The sequence below is a fragment of the Calidris pugnax genome, unplaced genomic scaffold, assembly GCF_001431845.1.
Source record: "Calidris pugnax isolate Ruff unplaced genomic scaffold, ASM143184v1 scaffold207, whole genome shotgun sequence".
In the NCBI taxonomy this organism is placed as follows: domain Eukaryota; kingdom Metazoa; phylum Chordata; class Aves; order Charadriiformes; family Scolopacidae; genus Calidris; species Calidris pugnax.
In genome coordinates, this window is record NW_015090931.1 from 920,491 (window position 1) to 932,604 (window position 12,114).

At 36.3% G+C, this 12,114-nt stretch overlaps 1 protein-coding gene across 2 annotated transcripts in view; it reads left to right on the top strand.

Moving 5' to 3' along the window:
• PCSK5 (proprotein convertase subtilisin/kexin type 5) overlaps positions 1–12,114 on the top strand; it is a 303,186-nt gene that overhangs the window by 122,183 nt on the left and 168,889 nt on the right. For both annotated transcript variants that reach the window (XM_014951658.1, XM_014951659.1), the window contains exon 8: positions 4,626–4,838. In XM_014951658.1, the coding sequence (XP_014807144.1) occupies positions 4,626–4,838 (213 nt within the window). The remainder of the gene's footprint in view (positions 1–4,625; positions 4,839–12,114) is intronic.

Sequence of the window (12,114 nt, forward strand, 5' to 3'; positions counted from 1 at the left end):
CCTGCTTGCATCTTGCTGACCAAGGAAAAGGAGGCACTAGCAGAAAAAAAGTGGGGAATGCCCCAGGATGCTTGTGCCATGCTTTTACAGGTGCAATTTCTGCCTTGGGGCCTTTTTGTCAGTGACCCGAGTCTGTTTCGTTCAAGGTCAACTGTCTGTTGAGCACACTGACTTTGCCCAGAAAACATGCTAGGTCAATAGTAAGTCTTAGTTGTCAGTGAAAGACTTTTTCTTTTCCATAATGGAACACTTGTTTTGTTTTGTTTTGTTTTTTTTTAATTATCTGACATTTTATTCAATTCAAGAAAGCAGAAAAAACAAAAGGAGAACATTTCATACTGGTCTGACATCTGCACTGACAAGCACATGGACACCTTGTAGAGTTTGTAAAGAGGAAGTCGGTAGCTAGCTTTGCAAATGGAAGAGCAGAAACAACACTGTACTTAGGGGGAGAGGTAACACATTTTTAACATCATGGGGCAAGCAGTGAGCATACTTTGCTGCACGCCCCTTCCACCCCGGTCTATGCCTCTGCTATAGTTCACTAGCTCTTCTGAGTTTTGCTCAAGTTGTGCCCATATGATTTGTAAATGCACCTTTGCTTTTGAGTAATAAATGACACATGACTTCTTTGGCAGCTCTTGACTTTTCATCTTGACACCCTTGGGCATCTGGCAGATGACAGATGATAGATTTAGACAAACAGTAAAAGCTATGGAGTGCCTTGCGTGTGTGTTTACCTTAACTGTGTAACACGGTCCAAATGTTATTTAACTTCATGTATTTAAAGGAGACCAATTGGGAATGGCATTCACATACAGTAGGACAGCTGATGCTGTTCCTCTAATTACTTGCTTGGTATAGTTACTAGCAAGTTTATAATTTCCTGAACATGACTGGGTCTATTGAATTAAAGCAGAGTGTTTAGAAACAGGGAGAAGGAGGAAACCAAATGGTAGTTTAACAATAGGCAGCAAATGTAAACCAGAACTTACTTACTTGACACATTTAGTCAGGTTGAATTTAGTTTGGGGGTTTGCTGATTTTATTATTTTTTTTTAAGGCTGCCATTTGCTTTGCCAGATAGCTTCTAGGAACAAGATCTTTAGCAGTTTTCTAGACTGAAGGTAGTGCTGTTGTTTTCTGTGAAGTGCTGAGTTGAGTGGTAATTCTTTCTTTGTATGTATTAGAAAATGCTCTTCTCCATTAGTCAGTGCACCTGGTACTTACTTTTTTAATTGCAATAACAGAGATGTTGATACTTTATATAATTGCAGGAGACATTAATTTTGAAGAAATATTTCTTATTATTTGTTTACAAAAAACTTAGTATGGAAAGGTAATTTTGAGTGCAAATGCCTGTTATTTTTAAAGCCCTGTCATTACTATTAAAATCTAAATTGTCATTTATTATTTTTAAATACAGCACTGCAGAATTTCTGACATCCATTGATGTGCTTTAATCAGGACTACATTTTGTGCCCAAAAATGCATTCACATATCTGTTTTTGCAGCTCATTTTTCATTATTAGTACGGCAGCATAAGTATGCATCTTCAGAAGTATAGACACATTCTCTGTGTACAGAAGCTAATAACTCAAATGTTGCTCCTGCAAAATTTACACAAAGTACAGTTTTACCCTGCTGTGAAAAGGTTTCCATTGCATGAGTGGGACAAATCATGATATACTGCTGTTTGCAGACAAAACCAGCTGATGATGACAGCAGAAAAATGACAGATGGACTGTTGTTGATAGGAAATTTTCCTGTATGAGTATGTTTTTGAGAAATCTTTTTACAAAACTTTGTTTTTCAAAGTGGAAGGTAAAGTTTTAGACAAAATACGTAAATAGTTAGATTCCATTTTTCTCTTTTTGGATCTGTGGTTTGATTACCCTGAATCCTCATTTTTTCTCTCTTAGTTGTATTGGTGGATTACTCTGAATTTCCCATGAGGTATCAATTTGGCCAAATGTAGTTACATCATACTGTGCTTTCGGAAACACAAGTGAAGAATAAAAATGAAAAATTCTCCAGATTGCAGATACTTTTGAAAATTCATTAAAAAACCTGTTTTAATGGAATATTTTGACATGTTCTTGAGATAGAAGTATGTCTGTATCATATGCCTTTTCCCCTCTATTCTACCTGCCTATCCATATGTCAGCATTGTTGGCATTTGTGTGAATGTAGGAGAGAGAGGGTGTTTTTAAGGGCAATGTAGGACCAGACAGGAATATGTACATGAATCTGTAACAGATGTCAGGATTGACGGACAAGCCAAAAATGACCATAGAGGAGACAGAAGATGAAAGCAAATAATAGAATACTGCTGGGAAGCATGATCTAATTGCAAGAGATGATGGTGTGAAACCAAAACAAAATCAGTAAAAATCAAGGAGGAGCACATTAAAAAGTAGAGAACGAGCATACCTTTAACGTAATCCTCCCTTCCATTCCCCACAAGCATACAGAGGGCCGTAATTTCTGGCTTCCTGACCTACTGAGATAATATAGTGAATACGCCTGAAATAATCTTTGCCTTTACCCTTCCTTTCCTCTGTCTCATCAGATGTTTCCAGAATGGAGGAGTAAGAAGTAAAGATATGTAAAGAGAGATGACCAGATTGTAGAATGAAAGAGAAGTGGTTCATAAACCCATCCCAGCCCCATGAAGTTGCAAAACACATCCCACTGGGTTTGGGAGGCTCTGAATCAGACCCTGCTGGCTGAGAAAAGCAAGCAGAACAAGAACCCCAAACGGAAAGGGGGGCTTGATTGGGAGGGAATTAATAATGTGGGGAAGATGAGCTGTAACACTTTACAAAGATTGTTTTTAAAACAACAAAAAATGTGGCTATTTTGCATCTTTTTCTTAGTGTAGCATCTAAAATCAACTAAAGGAAGGGAAAGAAGTTGAAATAGTTACACTTTCCGGCTGGTCAGACTGATCTTGTCTGGAGAATGTGTATTTCATAATACATTTAACTTGGCACCCTGGGATTTTTTTCTCTGCTTGAAATGTTTTTTTAATGAGAAGTTGCACTTTAGAGACATAACCTTATGTAAACACCAGCCAGGAGAATTTGATATTTAACTTATTTTGCTGGAGAGAAGAGTCTCTCCAGGTAGTGTACTTTTATTAAACTCACAAAATCAAATTCATCAGTGTTTGAGAACTCAAGCCTGGATTGTGAACTGTGAGGGTTTTTTGTCTTACAGTTACGCTCAGCACAAAAAGCCCCAGTGAAACCCCTCTGAGTATCAGGATTAAATGAATCTTTGAATTGCTAATTGTTTAAGGTTGACCTGGCAGATGTCCAACAGCTGTCTTTATGTTTTCTGTGGTACACAGTTGCACTCTCTTTAGAAAAAAAAAAAACCCAAAGAAAGAAACAAACTCCCCCCATGTCCAAGCAATTAGCTCATGCACAGAAAGTGGTGTTTTATGCCTTATAACATTAATTTATCATGCACAGGGGTGGGCCAACCCAAAAAATAGATAGGTACTGCATGATGAGTTGCAAATGAGGTATAAATGAGACTGTTAGCATGATTGTAACTGAGAGGGATGTCCCGTGCTTTGGTGAACCTTTCTTATATGAGTGGTAAAGTGCTTCCAGGCAGTGACTGCTGATAATTAATGCAGATCATAGAGTTGCATGAATCTGAATTTCATTCACTGGCATGAAATATGTAAATATAAATAAGGAAAAGCCCAATTGCCCATCAGTAATTGTTAATTCATACATATCAGCAACACAGGTTGTTGATCATTTTCACTTTTCATATAAATACCTATTTAAGAGGCACCTATTTACTACCACCAAAAATATTTTGATTCATTTGGATACTATATAACTTTGGAATATTTAGAAAATGTCAAAGTGAGGCTACTTATTTTAAGTCCTGATTTGAAGTTATGAATGCGCCTAAGTGACTTGCCCAACTAGTCATATTTTTTAAATATCATGCTGAACTAATGCTTTAATGCTTCATTAGAATAGATCTATAAGAATCTATTTGTCTGTTTTTGTTTATATATTGAGTATTTAGCATTCATAATGGGTTGAACTAGATGACCTGAGGTCCCTTCCCACCTCAGGTATTCTGTAATTCATGGTTTATAGTGTCTGTGAAACAAAGACGTTTTGGTTCACAGTGTATAATGCCCAAACAACACCTAGTGCCACCAGGCAATCCAAGAAGAAACAGCTGGAAGCCCCCTAATAAATTAAAGGTATCGTGTGTTACAAAGGTTTCTAGTTTCAAGTATGGTATTTCTTTTCCTTTTCCACCCCAGTATGATGTTTTAATGCTTCCTCTGAGTCTTCAAAACTCTTTCTTGGTACAACTGGGTAGCATAGATGCAGAGCAATGAACAGACACTGTATAAAAGTTGTTTATAAAGCTGTGTTCATACCATTCATTTTCTGAATTTTTCTGATGTCTGATTCTGAACTCTACTAAATCCTGTTTTGATTACAGATGCTTCTCAGAGAGCTAGTTTCATTTATTATCTTTTTCTCATCAGATGTCTTTTTGGGGGAAAGACCTGTTTGTTAAGCAGGTGAGGGGGAAAAGGAAAATTATTAATCAAATCTTTTGTGCTGTTTTCCAAACAGGGACGAAGAGGCTTAGGCTCAGTCTTTGTTTGGGCATCTGGAAATGGCGGAAGAAGTCGAGACCACTGCTCCTGTGATGGCTACACCAATAGCATCTACACTATCTCCATAAGCAGCACAGCTGAAAGTGGGAAGAAGCCATGGTATCTGGAAGAATGTGCATCCACACTAGCTACAACGTACAGCAGCGGGGAATCCTATGACAGGAAAATAGTACGTTTTTTATATTTTTTTATGTGTATGGGTTTGTGTTTTGCATAGTGACTTTGCGTGGAGGGAGGGAAAAAAGCTTATTTATACTAATTAATGGATTACGTTAGGAAAAAATCATATGAGGGCAAGTTCATTTAGCACAAGTGTGTTACTCAGTTGGAGTCACCATACTGCTCTTTCAAACCAGCATGGGTATCTCTCCATGTTGCAGCCTGATGCAGTGCAGGTATACCCAGTTCCGAGCAGGTTTTTCCACTCAGCTGGTTGCTGCTGTCTCCAAGTGATGCTTTCTAAGATCCTGTTGCCCCTGCCACTGGAACAGATTTCTTTCATTACCAGTAGCTTGTAGCCCATCTATAGGTCTGAAAATGTGTGCTGCTTTTGTTTTTAAACCAGTTATCAATAGTTTTCATATTTTACACAAACGATATAAGCCGTTTTCCTACGTACCTCTTTGATCCAGCATCATTCCTCTTTTACATTCGGTGATGTTCAATTATTACTCATATTGCTGCCTATTCCAGCTAGCTTATATATTGTAAGCAAGGTTAAGCTCAGTGTTCATCTTTCCTGTACTGTTCCTCATCTCATTCCTAAACAGCCAGCATCCATTTCCCATTATGTCCTCATCTTGGCTGGAAACTGACAAATTCTTTTAATTCTGTTTTATAAATCTATTGGTGCCATTAGTATTTGTATGCTTTATCTGCTTTTTCAATTTGAATGCATTCGATTAACTTTCCAGCACTCAATAGACACTCCTTTTAACATTTTAAACCCTTGTACTAGGATTAATCAAATTTGCTAATACTGTCCTCTTCCCTGCTTATTTATTCTAGTATGTAATTTACAGCTCTTAATTTCCTCCTGATAATAAAATTTAGGGATTTAGGTGTCCCCTCCCACTCCCCACCCTGATGTTTTCTTAAGGACCCATCTAACATTACTTTCTTTCTGGTCCTTGGGAGATACCTCTTTTGGTGTCAGTAAGGAGTTAAAAATTCTTGCAGCTATGTTTTTTTAATACTGTCTGCCTTGTCTTTCAGGATTCTGGGATGCTGGCCATCCCTTCTTGGATTCTTCCTTATTTACAGATGATCTAATTTTTGTTTTAAACTTGTTCTGAGGTACTTCTTCGTTCCAGTAATTTTTCTGTTCTTAACTTCCTTCTCTCCAGTGAAACCTTATCTCTCTTCCTGGCATGTTTCTTGTTCTCCCTGATAAATAATAATAAAGAAAAGAAATTACTCCGTCTCCTAGCACTCTTCACTTCTGTGATTAAATTCCCTCTACTGTCCTTTAAAAGACCTTCTCTGACTTCTTCATGTTTAAGTGAAACTAATTCAATATAAGGTGAGCAGAGGCAATCATGGTTCCCCAGCTTGACCTCTTGTTTAGCCAAGTCTGTAGGACTTCCCCGAGTCCTTCAAATTCAGCAGTTCCTGTCAGCTCAAAAGTAATTTTTATAAATGCAATCAATCTTGCTTTCAAAGTTTCCAGTGGCAGAAAATCCACTTAAATTTAGGGCAAATGGTTTAAATTACCAATTGCAATTAAAAAATTTCTCTTGATTGCTCACTGAGTTGCTCTAGCTTGAATTTCTAGGCATTTGGTTCTCTCACAGATTTTACTGCTAGTATGAAAGAGTACTCTAATTGTCTCATGTCTTTCTCTCTACCCATGTAGACTGATCAGTTAATACCTTTTGATAAGTAAGGGTAAGCTTCTTTCATCCTTCTGTGTAAGGCATGTTCTCTTATAAACCCTCTCCCCTTTTATGACCTTCGAGCACCCACTGATCATACCATCAGGGAGTAGCAGTATCAGTGCCAAATGCACAGGAAAAAGTGGATCTGTGAGTGCCAGCTCATTCTTTATACATTTAGCTGGACTGAGACTTGTTAGTTTCACTGTCATGTAACGTGTTCATCATTGTGTGATGCCCAGCCTGCCTTCAGAGCTGCTTTTTCTCCTTCTCAGAGTTGGTGGTCCAGGGACAGATAGGAGGGTACTTATGGACTCTTTATTGTACCGTTTACCACTGATTGTACTGGTGCAGTACTTAGTCCAGACCAGCCCTCATCATCACTTTCTCTTTCTCCAAAGTTTTTCCAAGTGCAACATTCATCAGTAGGTGCTGACGTTTTCTTCCAGGTCTTTGATAAAAGATGTAGGTTATACTAAGGCCAAGAACCAAATTGTAGAAGACCTAAATAGAAACAAGGCTCATTTCTTGTATGTGGTATAAGCATATACATATATATCATTTCTCTGCTTATAATATATCTGATTTTTTGCATATGCTTACCTTTTGAGAAGTTATAATTTAAAATCTATATATTGTGTATATTATGCACATTTTTAATCTCTAAAATATAAATAATTTTTCAATTTTTTTAACTGTGCAGTATCACATTATGTGTCTTATAGAATCCTGACTATACTACTTTCAACCAAAGTGGTGGCCAGAAAAAAAATACTGCAGCACTTTGGCAGGCTCTCATTTCCAGCAGCTTCTGTTATCCACCATTAAATATACTACTAGTTAAATTAGTTTAAATCCTGTATCAGCTGTTTCACACTAGATAAAAACTTGGCAAAAAATGAAATTATTAGGGCAATACTGCTCACCCTTTCAAAACATTGACACTGTGTGGGTTTTCTTTCGATCTTCTGGAACTTCTCCAGTGTTCAAAGACTTGCTAAAATCAACAGTACAGTCTAACATGCTCCCTTTCCAGCTCTTGTAAAAGTCCTTGGTGCCTCCAAACTTTCTGATTTAAACTTGCTATTTAAAATAGCTATAAATAGGAAGATGATTTATCATCTTTGGATGCTCTGAGAACTTCCTTTAGATTTATTTTCCAAAAAGGAACATTCAGTGAAATAGTCATTTACTGTACACTGCTATTAACTATTCTATTATTTCTGGACAATTAAAACTATACTGGTTTGGGGGTTCTTTTGCTTCTAATATATTTGAAAATAAAACATCCTTATACTTTATTGTGTTTTTGGAGGCTTCACCATTTTACTTTTGTCTTTCCTTACCACCTCTGTGCCCCTTCTGTCTTGTAATTTTTATTCATTGCTATCCACTTTGCCTTTTATTAACTTAAATTTATTTATTTATTACTTCTTGCACTTGTCAGTACTTGTTTTGACCAGTATATCCTTGCTCATTTTTTAAACATTTAGTAAAAAATCCATATGTTTCTCAGTCTGTATTTGTAGTTTTCTACTTAGCTGATTTACTCTTTGTGCATTCCTCTGATTTTTTAATAGCTGTAATTTTCTTGATGATTGTCTTCCATTCATTTCTGCTGGACTTTCTGCTTTTACAAAATTGCTATTTCAGTAAGCGACTATTGCTTATTTCTGGCATGTCACTTCCTTATGACTTATGCTAGCATCAAAAATTCCTGGAGGTGATCTCAACTTTATTGTTAAACACTCTCTTATGAACCATGAGAATAGATAATTTTTTAGTTTACTGAAGTAAAATACCCATCACTTCTAGAATTTACGCACTGTGCTAATACTTGCAGTCTTGTATTTTATAATAAAATTTTTGAAAGGTATACTTTACAAGGGATAGATCAATTATTATATTCAGAATGAAGATACATTATCCCATATTAGAGAAATAATGAAGATATTTTACATAACAATTATTGAAAAGATTTAAAGGGATGCCTTTTAAAAAATGTCCTAATGTGGATCTTCCATTAGAGATCTCCACAGTCTATCAGAGATAAGTAAAAATAGCTTTTAATTGAAATCCACCAATTTTGTGAGCACTGATTGCTTTTACTAAACAGAACCTTCGTACTTTTGGGAGCAATCCAGTTGCATATACCAATTTTAGATTATTCCTGCAGAGTGCGTCATTTTGCCCAGTGAATTCTAAAAGCATAAGTGTACTGAGGAGCCATAAGAGTTAACTCAAGGCTCTTGATCCTTTGTTTACCAGAGCTTAATTTACCCTTAACTATCTTGTGCAAAGCAAATTTGATGTTGCGTGTGCCGTAAGATTCACTGATCTCAAATGTCTCGATACTGGGCCATGAATATTCCCTCCCAGACTCTTCTTTCAGTGGTATTTTATCAATAGACTTCTGAAACACACAACCTGTCTGTGGGTGTTTTACTACTGTTACTTGCTGTTTAAAGCCAGGCAAGCCTGTTCTGCCTCCAGACACCTTCGGTGACAAAGCAGAACAGTGTACAGGAGATGCAGTCAATAGCTTTCTGTTTGTGTTGTGTGTAAACCACTTATCCCCCTAAGGGATAACAGCGACATGGTTCTGTTACACTACAGCCTGGTGAGAAATGACGAGAAATTGTGAAACCAGCTTTTCAAAGTGAGAACAGGGACATGGCTCTCGCCTGTGTTACTGCCTTGCTCATAGCCTGATTTTGAGAGCGCAAGTGACAGTATCACTGTTCTCTTCTGCAGCTTGTCTGCTGAAATCCAATCAAGTTTCATTTAACTTGGAAAGAAGTCTTGCTATAAAGTGCTAAGTGTCTAGAATAAAGATGCATATTTGTTTTCATTGTTGTACCACACATCCTTTTCACTGCATCGTATCTCACATTTTTGCTTAGACTACCGCTCCTTTTGAGTCAGAGATTGTCTTCATATCTTTCTGCAAAAAAGCTTAGAGTTTGCAGTAAGTTTAAAAGGAAAAATAACAATAGAAGAATACAAAGATTATTATTAAATTTAAATCCTCCAAATTCGGTTGTGCATACAGATTTATATGGAATATCCAAATTAACAGTGAAGGGCTCAACTTCATGCCATAACATGAAAAGAGTAACAATATTTTATCAAGGCACGTGGTGACTTGGTTTGTTGGATTGAGACTGATATTCAAAATAGGAAACAAAAATACTATTGCAGTAAATCAGGAATAAGCAAATCAGGAAGTAAATCCCATCCCCTGGCATGGGTTTTACTATCAAAATCAAATGAACTCATTCTTATTTTTTTTTTATGTAACTCAGAACAAACTCCAATATTATATGAGATCCTTCAGCATTGTAGTACAGAAATACCTGTATATGGTTAGTGACAATGAATGGTTACAATATTCTGTTGTCATGTTCCACAGTTCCTTCATATTTTTCCATGCAGTTCTTCAGTTTAATTTTTTTTTTCTTTTCTGTTCTTCTATCCAATATGTGCAGAAGGTATTATGAAGTAGATGAACAAACAGTAACCAAATGTTAAGCACACATTGTGTGGAATAAAAATGTTTACAAAAACATTTAGGTTTCAATATGAAAAAATAGAAAAACCAACACTTTTATAACAACACGAAAGACTTCTTTTTTTTTTTTTTTCTCTTTTCATTACTATGCAATTTTATAATTGCTTGTTACAGATATAGGACATAATACAATTTTAGGTCTTCTAGTCGGGAGGGTTTCTTCAGTCTTGTACAACAATAGCTTGAGAACATAATTTCATCTATACATCTCTGTTTTTCATATAGAGCTTTTTTTACTGACTTTGAAATAAAGAAAATGGAAGCAAATTCTGGCCTGAAATAATTTGAGCTAACAAACAATTACAGTTAAACACACAATGATGTTACCATCTTGCATGAGTTTCTTATTGCTCAAGGAAGTGTGCTTGACTTTATGCCAAATTTTAATGCAGTAACTGTTAGCCCATTATGGACTGAGTTTCCAACCTTTGGATGTATTAACATGCCCCAAAGCACACAAACATTTCACAGATGCAGCTGGATGTATGCCTTTTACAAAGACTCTTAGAGAAAACAGCTATAATTACTTTTAGGTGTTTTGAAGAGCAGCTGCAAAGTGCTGGCATAACTATAGGCACAGAAACTCATATTCAGGGACAAAGGCAAAATAACAGTAAGACCATGAAAATATACTTCTTTATAGAGGTTATCTCTCATAACAGAGTGGGTGCAGAAGTATTGGCTAATGATATACAGTTGTCAAGGTATTTTTTCCTATTATTGTCTTCTCTGCTCTTTTGAATACTATAGGACAATGCTGGAAGATAGCGTCCCCACTTCAGACCATGCAGCTAGGATAGGTTAAGCACCACCAAGTATAGTTATCTATATTGGCTTTTCATTCATCAAACATGTTGCACAAATGCATCACATTTCCTTTGAATTCCTTTTTCAAATTATTTCTTAAAGCACCAAGGAATTTACATATGAAAGTCTCTCACAGATACAATTTATAAACCTATTACATGACTTACCTTCTGAAAATAACCTCTCTACTTACTGTTCCACCTATTTCTTTGTTTTCTAAAATATGCCAATTCATCTGCTGAGTTTCTTTCTCTTGTGCCTTGCTGACTAGCTTCTGCTCTAAGAAGAACTTAAAACAAAAACAACAAAAAAATCCATCTCCTGCCAGTTCCTAAGACAAAATCCTGCTCTTTCAGGGTATCAAGATATACGCAACGTGGCACCTTCAATTTTGGGTAGATACAGATACACAAAGGAACAGTAGATTTTTGTTAAACCCTTGTTACTTCTAGGGACACAGATTCATAGAAATCAACATATCTTGAAGAACTGTAGCATAAGGTACAAAATGGTCAGTTTGGAAAGCTCATGTCATGAAATATGAAATAGCAAGAAATGCAGGGGCCTGTGAGAGAAAAAGTATGTTCTTTGCTAAGGTAAATCCCATTATTGACCTCAGTCATTAACCCCCGAATCAGTGAAACTATGGAGAGATTGATAATGCAGCCTTAATAATAACTGTACAGAAATCATATATTCTTAATTCTTCAGAGCAAGATGCTTCTATAAAACTAGTACAGTGTGTCTAGAGTTATTTCTTTGATAAGTGTGTGGGTTTTCGGAAAGCTGTTGGACTTATGCATATGGGCAGGTATTACAGTGCATTGTAGTGATTCATATAATTTTTATCTGCCTTTCATCGGAGTGTCTGTCCTAGGTTGCTAATTTCATGTTGATTAAACTAGTCCCGTACCAGAAATATTGTCATTGTCTTCAGTCAAATCTAGTTGATTCAAAAGACTTAGACATGGATATAATTCACGGGTCTAGAAATATCGCATGAAATTCTCTTTGCCAGGCTGATCAGCATTTTCATAGATTAGCAGTGCTTGCAAATGTAATTGAAGCATACGAATTTGTTGTACTCAACAAAAGATTCAAAAATTCCTTCTGCTTCTCCCTACCCTATTGATCAGAATGACAGCTCATAGACAATAATGACAGCTTCATGGTGCTGTCAAATACCATGTCCT